The sequence below is a fragment of the Culex pipiens genome, chromosome 2 (assembly GCF_016801865.2).
Source record: "Culex pipiens pallens isolate TS chromosome 2, TS_CPP_V2, whole genome shotgun sequence".
Classification (NCBI taxonomy): Eukaryota; Metazoa; Arthropoda; class Insecta; order Diptera; family Culicidae; genus Culex; species Culex pipiens.
Window position 1 is genome coordinate 146,790,242 of NC_068938.1, and position 20,733 is coordinate 146,810,974.

The window sequence follows — 20,733 nt, forward strand, 5'->3', positions numbered from 1 at the left end:
ATATCAATCTTATAATAAATACTCGTTTAATAATTTATTAAATATTATTCAATCCTGCAACCCATAACCCCTACAAGTAGGTCATGAAGTAAAATTATAAAAATCACAATTTTTGACATCTCTCAACCAGTCAGATTCTAGAACAAAACTTCCAAATTCTCCGTACCCGAAACGATGTCGGCCCACTCGCTCACCGACGAACAGCAGCGCCAGTACCGGCAAATGTTCGAAACGTTCGACAAGGATGGCAACGGTTCCATCACGACGACGGAACTGGGAACGCTGGTGCGAGCGCTAGGTCTTAATCCTTCGATCGCCGAGATCGAGCAGATGATCCACGAGGTGGACCTGGACGGGAGTGGGACGATCGAGCTGAACGAGTTTTACGTGCTGATGGCTCGGAAGCAGCGGGAAGCCTCGTCGGAGGACGAGCTGCGGCAGGCTTTCAAGGTGTTTGACAAGAACGAGGATGGGTTCTTGACGGTGGAGGAACTGTCGATGGTGATGAAGAACTTTGGTGAGCGGTTGAGCGATGAAGAGTTGGCGGATTTGCTGGAGGAGGCGGATGTTGACAAGGATGGACGGATAAATTATGAGGAGTTTGTGACCATGTTGACCAAGTAGTGGAAAAGGCAAAATTTTAGGTTTTAACTGGTTTATTACTAATTGTTTAAAAAATATATATAGATTACATCTATGTCTACACACATTGCTCTGTGTATCTGGGTTATTGAAATATTTCGCCGCCCTAAAAGGTAATCGTAACCTGGTCCACCAAGTTACCTCTCTTCGCTGCGTCGTCGAGTACGCCCGAGAGGAGGTTCGTGTAATGTTTCCGTATAGAACATCGTTCCGCGGCCTGCACGCCGCGCTAACAAAAATAATTAACAGTTTGATTAATCCAAAGTAAAGAAACTTAACGACTACGGGGGTTCTTAGCTTACACAACTAGATACGCTCGCGTGGGATGGCGCATTGCGGTTTTAGAATTATTGTTGTTCTCTTTTTTTATACAAATTACATTTAAAAAATGAATAAGAAGTAAATATGGCCAAATATTTCCACTGTGTTCTGGTTTTCCTTGTAGCGTTTCGGTTACAGCATTATTTCTTGGATAATATACAGTTACAGTTACGTCTATAGAATACAGATACGGTCGATTCGAAGCGGGCGTTCGAACCGACAATCTCTTTTTATTACATTGAATTAGATTCATATCAACTTCGCGTCCACCTCAATCACTCGCATTGCACCATTAGAGTAGAGTCTAACCTATTGATCTTTTTCACGGGGTGCTTCCTCTGACAAACACCGCTCAAAACGAGACAGTTCAATGTGAATCAACATAAAGGTAACGTAACGTCAAAGCAGCAACTGTCAAACCAAGCACACCGTCAAAAGGTCTACAAAATCATCCAGCTTACAAGCTAAGCCACTCAATTCCCGTTAAACTTGCCGCTCGGATGCTTCGACTGGTTCTTGATCGAGGTAATGCTCACGGAAACCTTATTGCTAATGTGATTGTTGTTGATGCTGTTGTTGTTATTATTGTTATTGTTGTGCGGTGGTGGCCGGGGACTGGCGTCGTGACTTCCGTTCAGCTTGCTGACCGAGTTGAACACTGGGATGCGGGACGGACTCGCCTTGGTTCCGTTGCCGTTCGTCATTGTCGCTGCCTGCGGGCTCGAGTTGATCGATCCGTTCGAGGTGTTCAGGTTGATCGACGGGATGGACGTTCGCCGGATCAGGACGGGGATCTCGGTTTTGGAGTTGCTGCGTTCCAGCACGGAGCGTACGTCGGTCTTGGAGTTGCTGCGCTCGAACGGACGCACATCCGGCTTGGAGTTGCTGCGCTCGAAGGGTCGGACTTCGTTGTGCGAGTTGCGGCGTTCTACCGTACGGACGGGGATTTCTGTCTTGGAGTTGCTGCGCTCCAGCACGGATCGCACGTCGGTCTTGGAGTTGCTTCGCTCGTAGGGACGGACATCGGGTTTGGAGTTGGTTCGCTCGAAGGGACGCACATCGGTTTGGGAGTTGCGACGCTCTACCGAGCGGACGTCGGTCTTGGAGTTGCTTCGTTCGTAGGGGCGCACGTCTGGCTTGGAGTTGCTTCGCTCGAACGAAGGCTTCGAGTTGCTGCGTTCAAAGTTCGATCGGATCTGATCGATTCCAAGCGGGCGCTTCTCCGCACTTCTACCTGCGTCGTACGTGGCCGTGGTGAATTTGATCTCCGTGTTGCGCGGGATGAAGCTGTGCTCGCTGGACATTCGTCGCTCGACGGGGATTCGGGACGGAGGAGTGGTTGGTTTCTCTGGCTTCGGAGGTTTCTTGGTCAGCTTGGGAGGCTCTTCTGGTTTGCCATTTTGTTCCAGCTCTGGCGTAGCTACCTTGATTTCCGTAACGAAGCTGTTCGGTTCGACCTTGGGCTGTTCCGAAACGATCGGGGCAGTCTCGATGATGGTTTTGTTTGATTCTGAGGCAAAGTTGACCGTGGGTTCCGGGGCGTTTGTGTTCTCAATGCTATCTTCAAAGTCATCCAGGGTTTGCAGGCTGAAGTCTAGCTTCTCGTCGTCGATCATGATGATGGACGAAGGTTGGGAAGATTCGGTAGAAATTGTTACGATGTTGTCAAGCGAAAATTTGGGAGCGATTGTGAACGGTTTGTTGTTGAGGGACTTGGTCAAATCAACCTCCAGCGAGGAGATGTTGATGCTGCTGACTCCATTCGTGTTCGAGAAAACGGGCGAAGCCTGACTGCTTTCGGTTTGATCGTTCTCGATCGGTTGAGCATCCGCACTGTTGACCAGGGTCAAGCTGATGGGCGCGCCAACGTCGTGGTAGTTGTTTTCGATCGTGATCTTGTTCGTTTCACCATCGCCGGAGATGAACACCAACGGAGTGTTCTCCAGCTCCTCCTTTTGTCCCAGCAGCTTCTTCAAGACGTCCGACTTGGGGCGCTCCAGACTACCAAATGGATACCTGGATACCTTAACATCATCCGGGATATTTGTATCATAGTTTGCGATCTTCACATGATCTGTCTTGTTCTGCTCGGCTTCCGTAGGGTAAACTCCGTTATAGTCCATGTTGATCGTGGTCAACGAGACGTGCTCTCTTTCGTTTTCTTTCTCAACTTTTCGTTCCTCCGCGACGATCACCGCCGGTGGCGCGATCTTGTCAACAACGGTCACAACCTCAACCTGCTGCTCAACGTGATCCTCTTTCGGTGCTTCCTCAACCTCTGGTTCCATGTTGCAAGCAATTGTTCCATTCATCGTAACTTCAACGGTGGTCATTACTTCCCCAACCGGTTCTTCTTCCGCGTGATCAATACCGTTCTGAACAATAACCATCTCCGACACATCTTCGGTAGATTGCTTCAGCTCGCTCTCCGACGAACTGTTCAGCAGCTCCCCGGAATTGATCGCATCCTCCAAATTACCCCACGCGGAAGCTCCCTTCAGTCGGTTCCTCTGCAGCGAGTTCAACCCATCGGTCGATTCCATCGACTCGATCACTACCTGTCCCTCAACTTGCGAAATCTTGCGCTTGCTGTCAGCTCCGACAACGACGGCGCTAGCTCCGCCAGCTACGGTCACCACTTCACCGGTGATCTCCAGGCTCTGGGCACGTTCCAGCGTGTTGCTGGCGCTGCCCGGATTCGAAGTGTGGGACTCAAGTTTGGACAGATCGCCCAGGCTGGCCGACCGTGGATTGCTGTCCTCCATCATGTCCTCGCTGCTGCTGTCGGCGGGAGACGGCGAGCTCTGGTGCACGGTGATGTCGCTCGAGTTGAGCTCGATCTTGTTGCCCATCGGTTGGGGTGGTGCTGCCTGGTCCTCGGTGTCGGAATCTGAAAAGAGTTGGATTAAACAGCTTAAAATTAGGATGTCTCAAATAAGTGTGCATGGTTGACAGTGGTGTGTTTGTTCACGTTGTGAAAGATTGAAAGGTTCGTAATCGGCGTCTGAAACTTCGAATTTCTACAACATATCCCAAATATTAGCAACTTACCATGTTCATCATGGGTCATGCTTTCGGTGAGCGAGGACTTCTTGCGTTCACTCTTCGGCGTGGAGCTGTTGCTCGGTCCCTTGTCGTCGAACTTGTCGATTCCGGAGATGCTTTCGATGGTGCAGTTCAGCACTTCCTCGGCAAAGTTGTCCGAGAAGTTCATTCGTTCGCTCAGGTTGAACTTCTTGACGTCGGACTCCGCCTCCGGCACAATGTCCATGCTTCCGTTCAGCATGCGGCTGGCTCCATCAGTCATGTCCATGCTCAGGTTGGTGTCCATCGTGACGGTGCTGCCGTCAAGGTCGTTCTCGTTTTGCGGAGGTCGCGGTGCCTTGCCCTTGCGCTTGTTGTCCAGGTCCAGGTTGGAAGACTTGCGGTTGTCCTTGGCGGCGTTCGCGGCTTGCATCATCATTCCGGACACCTCCTGGGGGATTCCCGCTGGGTTGCGCATGGTTCCGCTGGAGGTTAGGCTTCCCTGGCGTTGGAACTCCATCGGGACCGAGGTGCTGTTGGTCGTGGCGGATTCAACGACGATCACGTCCGGGATCGATTTGGGTTCCTTGGTGCGCTTCTTCACAACCGGTGGCGACGGAGACTTTTCCTTCTTTTCGTCCGATTCCTTCTTTTCAATGTTGGTGTTGTTCTCGTTGTCGGCCTGAATCTTGGTCGGACTTCTGCCAAACAGTTTGTCGTTCACGGATGGTGGGAACACTCGAATTCCGAACTTGTGACCCTTCTTGCCTTCAGCTGCGTTCGAATCCTTACGTTCTACATCGGTGTTAGCGGACTTTGTTTGGAACTTCTCCTCGATCATCTCTCGCATCTGCTGCTTGAACGAGTGCTTCTTGGGTTCCTTCTCGTTCTCCTTGTGCACCGTCGGCAGGACCTTGTTCAGGTTGTTCGGGCTGGGTTGTTCCATCTTGAGCGTTGCGGTGCCGGATTCGTCCCCAGGGAACAGCTTCTTCCGGGAGTTGCGTTCAATCTGGAAACAGAAGATCATTAGGTTGGTTTTGTTCAACTCCCAAGTCAGTGACGACATCTTACCGTGTTCATGTCCGATTGGCTGCTGGATCTCACCAGAGGATGCGTCAGTGCCTGGTGACCGGGCTTCGGGCTCTGCGTGTGGGGAAGCTTCTCGCCGCTGACCAGCTCCAGCTGGACGTTGTAGGGTGAGGCGTAGCTCAGGATCGTCATCGCGTCCTCCTGGACGATGTGCCGGAAGTCGATGGTGATGCTGGTGATTCGGTCACCTGTTGAAGCAAACGTGAAAAGTTATGATAAGACATTTTGGAACAACCAAATTTACATTAATCACAAGCTTCTTTGTGCATAAATCTCCCCCAGCTGACCCGGGTGCTAAATCTCAATGTACCCATGCTCACATTTCAATGCCAAACCGCATAACAGTCATTGATGCATGGCTTGGTCTGGCTATCCAAAGAGGTACGGTTAGATTCGAACACGTGCATCAACTCTATAACCAAACCTGACACGCAGTGCCACACTATAATAACAGCGATCAACCAGCAACGAACTCCATGCTCCAAGACTTCTGCAGATCTACGACCAAATCGAGCGCGCGCACACACACAGCATAATGTTCGCCCGTAATGCTATATGCTACGAAGCTCTATGCTGACACACGGAGTGACTAACCGTCTAGAAACGACCCAATAATAGTGTATGCCAGTCAAGAGAAGCAAAAAAAAAACAACAATTTTATTTTTTTGTGATGTTGTGGGACTTTTACTTTCTGGCCGGTGCGCTGTTGTCCCGGCCCCGTACGGTCGGTCGGTCTCTCACACGGTCAACCGGTTCTTCTCTCCTAGAGTAAGCAGGGTACGTAGAAGATCAATCGAGCAAAATCAGAAGTCGAAATCAGCTGTGGCCCCAGGGGTCTCGACTTTGCAACCGATAGCTGGCGTCTATTTGAATTCGCGAATACGCGAGTAAACATGACACGCTTGTTTTAACTGTTCGTCTCTAGGATTGGAAGAGTAGTTTATGTTGCTCTAATCAAATTCGGTTCTGTTATATGCTTGGTTTTAAATTTATTTCAATCAATTATCTACCTATAGTTATTTTTGGCCACTAAGATTGGACAAATCTAAATTTTGAACAATATCAATCGCGTGTTTACAAATGATTTTGTAACTTTTGGTCAGGAAAGTTTTTTTTTCGAGAAGATTTTTGAAATTAAAAAAAAAAACATAATATCTTTTTTATTGATCAAAAATTTTAGTTTCAGTATTTTTTTTTAATTTGGTAATCATAATTAATTTTTAAAACGTTATCTGACAATAACCCTTGAAGTACCGTTGTCGTTACCGAAATACGATAAATTTCTCGACAATATCCGACGATGACTCATTCAGGTTTCTTCTTAAAATGAAATTATTCAAGAGAAATTTCCAAGACATTGAAAGCATTTAATAAAACCATATTCTAAATAATGTAGGATTTTCAAAATTTGAAGTTCTCAACATTGTTTACGAAATTCGGTAATTTTTTAAAATATGTACTATTTATTTTGTATTTTGCGATATGGGCATCAAACGATGCGCCTTTTAAATGAAATTTCAAGGATTCACGATTTTTGGTAGTTTAATGTGAATGTCAAACGAGGTAATTCTGTTCTGATTTTCACTGTTTCACTATCAGACCAGACTCGATTATCCAAAGGCCTTGAAAAAAAAAAAATCATTTCGAATAATCGAAACACAAAACTTTTTTCTTTGTCGAGTTTAAGTATGACGCCTGATTTACTACGCTAAAGTGATTTAGAAATTTTAAATCCAAGATGGCGGCCAAAATGGCGGTGAAGAAATATTTAAAAATACATTTCGTAATATATTAGGCAATCAAGTAAAATTTTATTAAACTGGGGTTAAAGAACTCTAATTTAATGTTAGAAATTGCTAAATGATTCGATTATCCGAATGCTTTTAAAAACCATTGGATAATCGAACTTTGGATAATCGGATCGTCGGATAATCGAGTCTGGAATGTACATTTAAAATTAACAATAAATGTTTCACAGAATATATATATTTTTTTATATTGCAATTTTAATAATTTTAAAAATAAGTGTATCCATCAACGTATAATTTCGTTTAGATTTTTAATTTGTTACAGTTTTAATATAAAATTCTTAAATAGGTTGATTACGAAATATTGATTATTTAAAAAATGTGAAAATTTAAAAACAAAACAAAAATTATAATTTTGGCGTTTGATACCCATAATGCAAACTACAAAATAACGTTGGTGGGGCAAAGACATATTTTTTCAAAAACCTTCAACATTTCAATGGAAATTCAAGTGAAATCAGCTTAAATCAATTTGAAAAGCATTCTCCTGCATTTAAAATAATTTCTAGCATGTTGCAAATGTTGCAAATCTTCTGAATTTTTGAAACTTTTCGATGTAAAGCACCGCAAAAAGTTCTTTTTTCGCTGATTTTTTTGTTTTCATCAAATCATCAATTTTTTTGAAACTAATGATTGCAATTCAATTCATGTTTATTTGTTGTAATAATCATAATACAATTTGCTTAACTAATGACAAATGCAGAGTTTTGGAAAACTTACAGCTACAAATTAATTCAAATACAATCACTGGATGAAATAAATACAGCAAATTTCAACCGATAAAGCGAGTGCAGAAAAACTTTACAAAACAACTGAACTAGTGTATAACGCATTTAAAACACTATTTTTCATTCAAATGTTGAGACTGTGGCTTGTTAGTCCAATTATATATTTTTTTTATATATTTTTGACCTCCCCCCCCCCTCGACCATGACCAGAGCCAAGACACAAAAACTTTGAAATATATTTGCATCGGCCTTAGCAAATTATGAAATTTTCAGATTTTTTTGAGAAGATTTTTGTTGCGTAAGTTCATTTTAAGAAAAACTATAAATGTGCTATTGTCAGTTATTGTCGATGGAAATAATCGTATTTTGATGACGATCCAACGATAACGATAGAGTTATTGGCCATTATCTTTCCGTTTAACAACTTAGGAAATTAGATCTATTGCTTCTAAAGTTTTAACATTTGAAATAAGGAAGCGACACTTTTTATTTACTCTCCGATTACTTTTAGCTCTTCCAAGCGAATATTGATACGATCATCAATATTTTAACGTTTTCAGCATCATTTTTGAAAAAATATTAAGAATTGATAAAATTGTCATAAGACAAAATTTATTTAAATATATCAAAAGCAACTCTTAAATTGATACAAAATTTAAATCGTATTTTATACTTTTTGAAATATTTAAATATTGGCAATCAGAGTTTAATCAAATTGTACCATAATTCAAAAGATTACTCTTTTTTGCATCGGAAGGATACAAATATTCATATTTTACATGCAGCTGGATATTTTTGTGTATGTTTTTACTATGCAGTTGGATTTGTTAATGAAATAACAAAAAAGGTTTTTTTTTGTGGTGAAAGCTTAACTGACTCAGCTTAATTGACTCACAACATCACCTAATACACTAAATCTTCAAGAAAGCTTATATAGTAGTATAGTACAGTGCATAAGATTACTTTTAAAAGCTGTACTTATACTTTTAAAAGCATACTTATTCAGGTATTGAGAAATGTTTTTCGTTTTAATAATTTTCATTGCTTTAAGAAGGTATTGAAAATATGCAACTGTTGGCTACTAAATAATATAGATTTTTTTTTGTTTTATGTATTTCCGATTTAAATTTTACTATTGTTGCAATAAAACAACTTTCAACTCATATCTTGTGCTGTGGATTGTCATATATAGCGGTTTTATTCAGATTAACTTCTTTTTAACGAAAACTACACTAAATCTCTACCTCAACAACACTTGACACAAATGACCTGTATAATATCCAAACAAACCCATAACCAGCTCGCTCGTGCACGCTATTTAATCTCCGCCAGAGATGTAATGTTTATTAAATATTTATTCAAATTTTACGACCGCAAATGACGTCGCCGTCGAGCCGACGAGGTGGCATCTAATTTGGTCGGCCGTGTAAGCTATGGGTATACTTTGGATTATGTCGCGCGCCGACTATCGTTGTTGGTTTGTTTGAACAATTGCCGACAACTTCATCTTCCTCTTTTTTTATAGCGAACTCTCACTTCGTCGCTTCTGTGCTATCTTGTGACAAACGCCATTTTGGTCGAAAATGAGTTAATGATGGCGTTTCATTAAACTTAACAAACGCTACAAGATGCCATCACCCGATTTTTGAAATTCGTTTCCGTTTCCGGGATATCGTTGGGCACACTTGTGACATAGACCAGTTTCTCAACAAATTTTCTGTGCTATCTTGTGACACGTGCAGAGGCAAAAGCAAGCTATAAAACTGTATGGTACCAACAGATGTCACTACACATTTATGTCTAATTTTATAACACCACGTATCACAAGAGAGCACAACATTTTTGAATTGAAAATGTACTACGTGTCACAAGTGTGTTCCTAAAGGGCTATTTGAATGTTGATGGAGTTTTGTATGGCGGTTGTCACAAGTGTGCCACCAATATTTTGATGGAGATTTGTATGGCGGTTGTCACAAGTGTGCCACCAATATTTTGATGGCGATTTGTATGGCGGTTGTCACAAGTGTGCCACCAATATTTTGATGGCGATTTGTATGGCGGTTGTCACAAGTGTGCCACCAATATTTTGATGGCGATTTGTATGGCGGTTGTCACAAGTGTGCCACCAATATTTTGATGGCGATTTGTATGGCGGTTGTCACAAGTGTGCCACCAATATTTTGATGGAGATTTGTATGGCGGTTGTCACAAGTGTGCCACCAATATTTTGATGGCGATTTGTATGGCGGTTGTCACAAGTGTGCCACCAATATTTTGATGGAGATTTGTATGGCGGTTGTCACAAGTGTGCCACCAATATTTTGATGGCGATTTGTATGGCGGTTGTCACAAGTGTGCCACCAATATTTTGATGGCGATTTGTATGGCGGTTGTCACAAGTGTGCCACCAATATTTTGATGGAGATTTGTATGGCGGTTGTCACAAGTGTGCCACCAATATTTTGATGGCGATTTGTATGGCGGTTGTCACAAGTGTGCCACCAATATTTTGATGGCGATTTGTATGGCGGTTGTCACAAGTGTGCCACCAATATTTTGATGGCGATTTGTATGGCGGTTGTCACAAGTGTGCCACCAATATTTTGATGGCGATTTGTATGGCGGTTGTCACAAGTGTGCCACCAATATTTTGATGGCGATTTGTATGACGGTTGTCACAAGTGTGCCACCAATATTTTGATGGAGATTTGTATGGCGGTTGTCACAAGTGTGCCACCAATATTTTGATGGAGTTTTGTATGGCGGTTGTCACAAGTGTGCCACCAATATTTTGATGGAGATTTGTATGGCGGTTGTCACAAGTGTGCCACCAATATTTTGATGGAGTTTTGTATGGCGGTTGTCACAAGTGTGCCACCAATATTTTGATGGAGATTTGTATGGCGGTTGTCACAAGTGTGCCACCAATATTTTGATGGCGATTTGTATGGCGGTTGTCACAAGTGTGCCACCAATATTTTGATGGCGATTTGTATGGCGGTTGTCACAAGTGTGCCACCAATATTTTGATGGTGATTTGTATGGCGGTTGTCACAAGTGTGCCACCAATATTTTGATGGCGATTTGTATGGCGGTTGTCACAAGTGTGCCACCAATATTTTGATGGAGTTTTGTATGGCGGTTGTCACAAGTGTGCCACCAATATTTTGATGGAGATTTGTATGGCGGTTGTCACAAGTGTGCCACCAATATTTTGATGGAGATTTGTATGGCGGTTGTCACAAGTGTGCCACCAATATTTTGATGGAGATTTGTATGGCGGTTGTCACAAGTGTGCCACCAATATTTTGATGGAGATTTGTATGGCGGTTGTCACAAGTGTGCCACCAATATTTTGATGGTGATTTGTATGGCGGTTGTCACAAGTGTGCCACCAATATTTTGATGGAGATTTGTATGGCGGTTGTCACAAGTGTGCCACCAATATTTTGATGGCGATTTGTATGGCGGTTGTCACAAGTGTGCCACCAATATTTTGATGGAGTTTTGTATGGCGGTTGTCACAAGTGTGCCACCAATATTTTGATGGCGATTTGTATGGCGGTTGTCACAAGTGTGCCACCAATATTTTGATGGCGATTTGTATGGCGGTTGTCACAAGTGTGCCACCAATATTTTGATGGCGATTTGTATGGCGGTTGTCACAAGTGTGCCACCAATATTTTGATGGCGATTTGTATGGCGGTTGTCACAAGTGTGCCACCAATATTTTGATGGAGATTTGTATGGCGGTTGTCACAAGTGTGCCACCAATATTTTGATGGCGATTTGTATGGCGGTTGTCACAAGTGTGCCACCAATATTTTGATGGCGATTTGTATGGCGGTTGTCACAAGTGTGCCACCAATATTTTGATGGAGATTTGTATGGCGGTTGTCACAAGTGTGCCACCAATATTTTGATGGAGATTTGTATGGCGGTTGTCACAAGTGTGCCACCAATATTTTGATGGCGATTTGTATGGCGGTTGTCACAAGTGTGCCACCAATATTTTTATGGCGATTTGTATGGCGGTTGTCACAAGTGTGCCACCAATATTTTGATGCAGTTTTGTATGGCGGTTGTCACAAGTGTGCCACCAATATTTTGATGGCGATTTGTATGGCGGTTGTCACAAGTGTGCCACCAATATTTTGATGGCGATTTGTATGGCGGTTGTCACAAGTGTGCCACCAATATTTTGATGGAGATTTGTATGGCGGTTGTCACAAGTGTGCCACCAATATTTTGATGGAGATTTGTATGGCGGTTGTCACAAGTGTGCCACCAATATTTTGATGGCGATTTGTATGGCGGTTGTCACAAGTGTGCCACCAATATTTTGATGGAGTTTTGTATGGCGGTTGTCACAAGTGTGCCACCAATATTTTGATGGCGATTTGTATGGCGGTTGTCACAAGTGTGCCACCAATATTTTGATGGCGATTTGTATGGCGGTTGTCACAAGTGTGCCACCAATATTTTGATGACGATTTGTATGGCGGTTGTCACAAGTGTGCCACCAATATTTTGATGGCGATTTGTATGGCGGTTGTCACAAGTGTGCCACCAATATTTTGATGGCGATTTGTATGGCGGTTGTCACAAGTGTGCCACCAATATTTTGATGGCGATTTGTATGGCGGTTGTCACAAGTGTGCCACCAATATTTTGATGGAGTTTTGTATGGCGGTTGTCACAAGTGTGCCACCAATATTTTGATGGCGATTTGTATGGCGGTTGTCACAAGTGTGCCACCAATATTTTGATGGCGATTTGTATGGCGGTTGTCACAAGTGTGCCACCAATATTTTGATGACGATTTGTATGGCGGTTGTCACAAGTGTGCCACCAATATTTTGATGGCGATTTGTATGGCGGTTGTCACAAGTGTGCCACCAATATTTTGATGGCGATTTGTATGGCGGTTGTCACAAGTGTGCCACCAATATTTTGATGGCGATTTGTATGGCGGTTGTCACAAGTGTGCCACCAATATTTTGATGGCGATTTGTATGGCGGTTGTCACAAGTGTGCCACCAATATTTTGATGGCGATTTGTATGGCGGTTGTCACAAGTGTGCCACCAATATTTTGATGGAGTTTTGTATGGCGGTTGTCACAAGTGTGCCACCAATATTTTGATGGAGATTTGTATGGTCGTTGTCACAAGTGTGCCACCAATATAACATTCATTACACCGTAACATTCGTTACACCGTAGTATGGTCACACCGTAACATTGTTACACCGCAATATTCGTTACACCGCAGTATGGTTACACCGTAACATAGTAACATCGTAATATGATTACACCGTTACATTGTTACACCGCAACATTCGTTACTTCGTAGTATGATTACACCGTACACTTGTTACACCACAACATTCGTTACACCGTAACATTGTTACACCGTAACATTGTAACACCGTAACATTGATACACCGTAACATTGTTACACCGTAACATTGTTACACCGTAACATTGTTACACCGTAACATTGTTACACCGTAACATTGTTACACCGTAACATTGTTACACCGTAACATTGTTACACCGTAACATTGTTACACCGTAACATTGTTACACCGTAACATTGTTACACCGTAACATTGTTACACCGTAACATTGTAACACCGTTACATTGTTACACCGAAACATTGTTACACCGAAACATTGTTACACCGTAACATTGTTACACCGTAACATTGTTACACCGTAACATTGTAACACCGTAACATTGTTACACCGTAACATTGTTACACCGTAACATTGTAACAACGTAACATTGTTACACCGCTACATTCGTTACACCGTAACATTTCTTCACACCGTAGTTTGATTACACCATAAATTGTTACATCACAACATTGGTTACACCGTTACACCGTTACATTCATTACACCGTTACATTCAATACACAGTTACATTCGTTACACCGTTACACCGCATCATTCCATACACCGTAACATTCGTTACACCGTAGTATGGTCACACCGTAACATTGTTACACCGCAATATTCATTACACCGTAACAGTGTGACACCGTAATAGTCTTACACCGTAACTTTATTACGGTGTAACGAATGCCACGGTGTAATGAATGCTACGAAGCAACGGATGTTGCGGTGTAACAATGTTACGATGTAACCAAACTAAGGTGTAACGAATGTTACGGTGTAACGAATGTTGCGGTGTAACAATATTACGGTGTAACGAATGTAGCTTTGTAACGAATGTGACGGTGTAACGAATGTTGTGGTGTAACAATGTTACGGTGTAATCAAACTACGGTGTGAAGAAATGTTACAGAGTAACTAATGTTGCGGTGTAACAATGTTACGGTGTAATCATATTACGGTGTAACTATGTTACGGTGTAACCATACTGCGGTGTAACCATACTGCGGTGTAACGAATATTGCGGTGTAACAATATTACGGTGTGAACATACTACGGTGTAACTATGTTACGGTGTAACCATACTGCGGTGTAACCATACTGCGGTGTAACCATACTGCGGTGTAACCATACTGCGGTGTAACCATACTGTTGTGTAACGAATATTGCGGTGTAACAATATTACGGTGTGACCAAACTACGGTGTAACGAATGTTACGGTGTAATGAATGTTATATTGGTGGCACACTTGTGACCACCGCCATACAAAACTCCATCAAAATTTTGGTGGCACACTTGTGACAACCGCCATACAAAACTCCATCAAAATTTTGGTGGCACACTTGTGACAACCGCCATACAAATCGCCATCAAAATATTGGTGGCACACTTGTGACAACCGCCATACAAAACTCCATCAAAATATTGGTGGCACACTTGTGACAACCGCCTTACAAATCGCCATCAAAATATTGGTGGCACACTTGTGACAACCGCCATACAAATCGCCATCAAAATATTGGTGGCACACTTGTGACAACCGCCATACAAATCGCCATCAAAATATTGGTGGCACACTTGTGACAACCGCCATACAAAACTCCATCAAAATATTGGTGGCACACTTGTGACAACCGCCTTACAAATCGCCATCAAAATATTGGTGGCACACTTGTGACAACCGCCATACAAAACTCCATCAAAATATTGGTGGCACACTTGTGACAACCGCCTTACAAATCGCCATCAAAATATTGGTGGCACACTTGTGACAACCGCCATACAAAACTCCATCAAAATTTTGGTGGCACACTTGTGACAACCGCCATACAAATCGCCATCAACATTCAACGAGCCCTTTAATTAATTCTTAGGAACACACTTGTGACACGTAGTACATTTTCAATTCGAAAATTTTGTGCTATCTTGTTACACGTTGATCTGCCATAAATCATAAAAGGTTTGTGTCTAGAATGAAATAATTTTCCATCCGGGGTTATTGTCTTTGCTTTTCGGATATGCGGGAAAACCTTTGAGTATCAGGGGTTTTCTCGATTTTTCCAACTTTCTTTTGATTGTATTTGTTGAAAGCGTGTTGAATGTTTTGATTTTTTGTATTTTCCAATAATTTTTGTATGAATTTAGTTGATTAAAATGACTTTTAGTGCCATTTTACCAGCAGTCACAAAAATAGCCGGAAAATCCAAGAAAATCGGGAAAATTTTATCTTTTTATTCCAAATAATAATAATTTAAATAGTTTCTGATGAATGACAACATTGGATTTAAAAATAATATTGTTTAAGTTCATAAAAACATCAATTTTATGTTAACTTAGTTTGTATGGGAATTTTGGGCACACTTGTGACACGTAGTACATTTTTTACTTTCAGGGCACACTTGTGACACGTGCTTTTCTGATTTTTGTATACTTTCTGTACTATATCTTTTAGTAGGTGTTACTAAATGAGTTCATACTTGGAGCGTTTGTTGAGTGATAGTGTACGGACCGATCGCTTCATTCAGAATGATTCTATCAGTAACTGATGTGAAAATATTCAACTTTAAACTTTAAAAATCGATTTACTCGAAAAGTACTAAATGGCGTTTGTCACAAGATAGCACAGAAGTGACGACTTTTCGATTGAAAAAAGCTAAATGTTTAATATGAGAAAAATAACTTTTGTCAAAAATATTTAATGAATTAGAAAATAAAACTCAACAAATGGGACCAAAGAGGGTTTACCGACATTATTGTGCAATATTTTGACGGGTCACCGTCGTTGTCGAACAACACCTTATTGGTGTTATTGGCTGAGCCGTCGATCACGACCCTCGTATACGAATGTTCATTAGGGGACATGTGAAATTTGGGAAGGTGTTGTTTTCACCTCTTCGTGGAAAGAGATCATTTGCACAGCAAAACAAAAAAAAAAAATACTTTCGGGTAAACATGGACCCCTCGGAGATGGAATCGCAAAATCGAAAAAGAAGCAACAAAAAACAAAATCTCCAAAAAAATTAATAACAATAAACAACATATATCAAGCCAAGTTTGTGCGCGGTGGACTTACCTGTATTTATGAAACCAGCCGCAGGGCCCTGGGGCATGACTTTCTTCACGAAAATGCCCTCCTTGAGGCCGCCGTGCACCTCCACGCCGAGTCCGGTGAAGTCCGATCCGCGCAGGGACACCAACCGAGGGGTGGTCGTCTGTTGGGAAAAGAAGTGAGGTAAAAGCCGATGAAGTCATAAAATGATTAATTAAGTTAATGATCATTTGGCGACGATTCAGGTGGAAGGACTTTTGCGGTGCCACAAAAAGGTGGCCAAATTGCTGCCGAGGAGGGAAGCCATTAGCCAGCGCTGTTTATGTTGAGGGTTTGAATGAGCTATTTCGAGGATTTTTAATTGTAAATAAATTATATGATGGATTTCTCTCAAATGCATATTACTGATTGCTGAAAAATTTAAATTGATGTTTTATGTAATACGAAGCAATTATTACCCACGACTTTTCACCGTTGCAACGCGTTGTAAACATTCAATAATCCTTTTGAAATATTAGTCTTGATTCAAAATAAATGAAAATATTTTTTTTCGAAAAGATCGGAAAATTTCACGAATGTTTCATATTTTATCATTGAAAATCGAACCATTAGTTGCTGAGATATCGACATTAGAAAATTTGGAGACTTAGAAAACATCAATTTTCCTGTTTTTAAACCTTTGCATGGCAATATCTCAGCAACTAAGGGTCGTATCAACAAAGTTCAAAAATGCAAAATATAGAGAATTTTCTCAGCTCTTCAAAAATATTTTTTTCAAGAATGGGCAAACATGGGCACTAATTAAAAAAAATGAATAACTGCTACTATCAAAAAAAAAAAAAAAACAACAAATGGCTATTACTTTATTATGGCTATTACTACTCACTAACGGTGCACTTTATCAAAATTTCACTTAAGTACTTTTTGATTGCATATTCGATTTTACATCGAAAAATGAAGTTGAAAAAAATTTGCGACCAGTATTTCGATTTAAAAAAAAAATCGGTATTGATTCAAAAATTCATAACTCGGTCAAAGATTTTTTGCCCATTCTGGAAATTTCTGAAAAGTTGGCATTTGATGTCCCCTATAACATATCAGAAAAAAAAATAGTGTTTTTTTTGCAAATCAAGTTTTAGTGACAAAAAGTGAAATTAAAAATCATCAAAGTTTTATTTACCGTTTACAGTGTTGCAAATGAGTGATAGAAAAGCTATCAATTGATTATCTCTGCACCAAAAACATCCGAGAGTATAGCGGCCGTCACTATAGCTTGTGAGATCTCTTCTTGTGTCTCGTGATTCCCAGCGATGTCATTCTCTCTCTATCACTCGTCCCCTTTTCCTCGACTATGCGCTCTCACCGCTGAGTCTCTCAATCTCTCCGAAAACTGGCAATGAGAGAACGCGAGATGGCGATTAGGAGCCGACCACGCATGACGACCCGTTAAACTACGTTTGCGAAATTGGTTTTGTGGCGGCTTTTGTGGTTAAACGCTGTTGCGGTAGGATGATCGTGGAAGCGGGAATGAGAGAGAAAAGGAATATGTCAATCGCGAGTGTGTAAACACGAAAACGTGTTCGGCTATGTTCGGCGCTGAGAGTTTCAATGATGAGAGAAGGGCAGTTGTATTTGAGGCATGATTATTCAGGCGGGATAACTGTAGTTGCTGAGAGCTGATATTTTGATATTTTAACAACCCTGACCGTTTATCATATTTTTTCAGTGTAGTCCTTATCCATATCAACAACTTTGCGGAAGACACCAAATCGATCACAAAATTCCTTCAAAAGATATTTACAGATTTTTGAATTTTCATCTGCCAAATTTGTATGGAAAAGTATATGGACAAACTTATGATACAAAATGGCTTCTTTGGGCATACCGAAGGCACCAAAAAAGTTTCAACCGGATTAAAAAATACAAAAAAAAAAAATAACCGCTCTTTATGAGATCCAAATTAGCACTGAAATTAAAATTTTAAGAGCAATTACTTCGTTAATTTCGTTATGGAGATCACCTCCCATAAAAAAACTAATATCTGAAATAATTGCGATATATAATAATGTTTTTATCGAGCTCATATTTTTATTTGGCAAACTTTTTTGGTGATTTCATTTAAAATATTTGTGTTTATTGCTTTTTTGAATCATTCGAAAACACAGTTCAACAAAAAATCAAATGTTTCTTGTCTCTGAGACGAGAATATGTGTTCCTAGTAGATTTTTGCCTGCTGAATCCGAATCCGGGTCCAGAATTGCTCCAAATGGTCCCAATTTTGAGATACACCCGTTTGAAATGTTAGTTTAGGCCAAAATTAGCTACTTTGTTGACTATTTTACAAAAGAACTATTGAATAAACAACTAAACCAATACATGTATCTTAAAGTTCACGTTTTTCCCTTTCTGAAACACCCCTGGTTTTTAAAATTTGATTGTTTCTACCAGGGCCCCGGCGATGGCCTGATATGAGCTACCGAACAACATTGGCAATATGGCGTCGTTTGTTTACAGACATGAGATTGTTTGTGGACGAACCGAAAAATTTACTTTTTTGTAAAAAATTCTATAACCATTGTGCAATAACATTAAGTCTTACAACACAGAGAAAAATCGTTAAACTCTAAACCAGAATTTGTATTATTTTTATTTTTCAATTTAAACCGCTTTTGTTGCGATTCTGATCAAGATTGCACATCAAATCATCGTACCTTTAGTGCATCTTTAGTTTTCACATCGATTCGCTGTAGATTCGTGTTTAAATTTTGAAATTTAGCATAAATTAAAATAAGTTGCAAAATTCCCAACTTCAACAATGTGCAACAATTTTCACATCACCCATGCGGGAAACCGATAATGGGGTAATTCATGCGTTCCAAACTGTCAAAATTCCAAAACGTCATTGCCAATCTTCGGTTCGCTGCTTTTGTTCGTGTTTGACGTTTCGGGCCGAGACTCTGGTTTCTACGCATATTTATAGCCATTTTAAAATTAGAATTTGACTTGCATGCAAGTTGGAAAAACTTGAATGAGAACCAACTGAAAATATAATTTTAAAATGGATATAAATATGCGTAGAAACAATCAAATTTTAAAAACCAGGGGTGTTTCAGAAAGGGGAAAACGTGAACTTTAAGATACATGTATTGGTTTAGTTGTTTATTCAATAGTTCTTTTGTAAAATAGACAACAAAGTAGCTAACTTTGGCCTAAACTAACATTTCAAACGGGTGTATCTTAAAATTGGGACCATTTGGAGCAATTCTGGACCCGGATTCGGATTCAGCAGGCAAAATTCTACTAGGAACACATATACTCGTCTCAGAGACAAAATCTTGTTGGACTGTGAAATAAAAAAAAATCATTAATCATTATGGATCATCATTATGAAGACTTTGGTTCATCCTTTGAATATTTTTTTTTTAAATTTTAACTCTGTTTCAGGTAATTTTCTTGTTTTGTTTATTTTTGTTTTAATTTAATCATAATAATGAAAACAAGGATTAGGATAAATGTAGACTTGTTTGAGTCAGAATGACACAATTCTAACTTCATGGAAAACTAAAATTTGGAGATGATGGGTCAACCCAAAACTTATTAAGGATAAAATTTCGAATTTGACGTGATCTTATGTTATGTTTTAAAAGGGTGTATTTTTGAATCATACATATTTAAAAAAAATAAAATAGGATTATTCCCTGTTTTTAGCACCTAAAATTTGCTCAAAACGAATAAAAACAGAATATTTCTTATGGTTTGGGTGTCATTTTGAAAGTTGTAGGTATTGAAATAAAGTATAATAATATCAAATAACTTTTTATAATACCTTCTTTTTACTTATGAGCGAGTCCACGAGCAAAGCATACACATCTCGCATCGACCTCACCAATCTGCCTTAAATTTTCAGGGGTTGTTTGTACATATGAAACTAGCATCTGGCCAAAATATGAGCACTCTAGGTCAACGGGAAGTGGGGCAAATCGGGACACAAAGTTTGTAGGTTCAAAAACGTCAAAAATCTTAAAAAGGCTATAACTTTGGCAAAATTCAATTAAATTTCAAAATTCAAAATGCATCTGAAAGGGCTTAAAAAATGCAACAAAATGCAGGGAGAAGCATCCCAATTGGTTAAATCTAAAGGGAGTTATTGGCATTTTAGTGAAAAAATAGCATAATTTTCAAACTCAAATAAAAAAGTGTTCCATCCAGATATCAACTCGGTTCGACCTGCAGCTTGTAGGGGACATCTGGGACTACCATCTGAGACTGAGAACGCTTTGGGTAAGGCAATATAACATGTTAAATAGACACTTTTACTTTTAGTGAATTTTTTGGTTGAAAATTTGTGCTCGGGGGACCCATTAGATCAAATTTTACGGTGATAATTTCATCATATTCGTGTTCCTGAGACAATGTCACAATAGAAACATGCATGAAAATGTTTATTTTCATCCATTTTAACCCTTTAAAAAATGAAAGTTAAAAAAAATAAGAAGCTGCTTTTTTCAGGTGTCATCTAGTATCCTTGGAAACGAATTTGATTTTCAGTAAATGTGAATCGAAGCGTTCTCAGTCTCAGATGGTAGTCCCAGATGTCTCCTACAAGCTGCAGGTCGAACCGAGTTGATATCTGGATGGAACACTTTTTTATTTGAGTTTGAAAATTATGCTAT

The 20,733-nt window shown here is 40.3% G+C and overlaps 2 protein-coding genes across 3 annotated transcripts in view; one reads left to right on the forward strand and one right to left on the reverse strand.

The window, feature by feature from the left end:
* Positions 1-109: 109 nt before the first annotated feature.
* Positions 110-626, forward strand: LOC120414876 (calmodulin-like). The gene has a single exon (XM_039576199.2). The coding sequence runs from the start codon at positions 175-177 to the stop codon at positions 622-624; it is 450 nt and encodes a 149-aa protein (XP_039432133.1). The 5' UTR covers positions 110-174; the 3' UTR covers positions 625-626.
* Positions 627-1,429: 803 nt separating this feature from the next.
* The window catches only part of LOC120414873 (formin-J-like), a 196,346-nt gene continuing 177,042 nt past the window's right edge, over positions 1,430-20,733 (reverse strand). For both annotated transcript variants that reach the window (XM_039576194.2, XM_039576195.2), the window contains 4 exons: positions 16,085-16,223; positions 5,059-5,264; positions 4,015-4,996; positions 1,430-3,853 (listed from right to left, as the gene is read on the reverse strand). In XM_039576194.2, the coding sequence (XP_039432128.1) occupies positions 1,437-3,853; positions 4,015-4,996; positions 5,059-5,264; positions 16,085-16,223 (3,744 nt within the window). In that variant the 3' untranslated portion in view covers positions 1,430-1,436. The remainder of the gene's footprint in view (positions 3,854-4,014; positions 4,997-5,058; positions 5,265-16,084; positions 16,224-20,733) is intronic.

What these genes read in the sequence shown, in the direction of transcription:
- LOC120414876 (XM_039576199.2), top strand. Translation starts at nt 175, where the DNA reads ATGTCGGCCCACTCGCTCACCGACGAACAGCAGCGCCAGTACCGGCAA.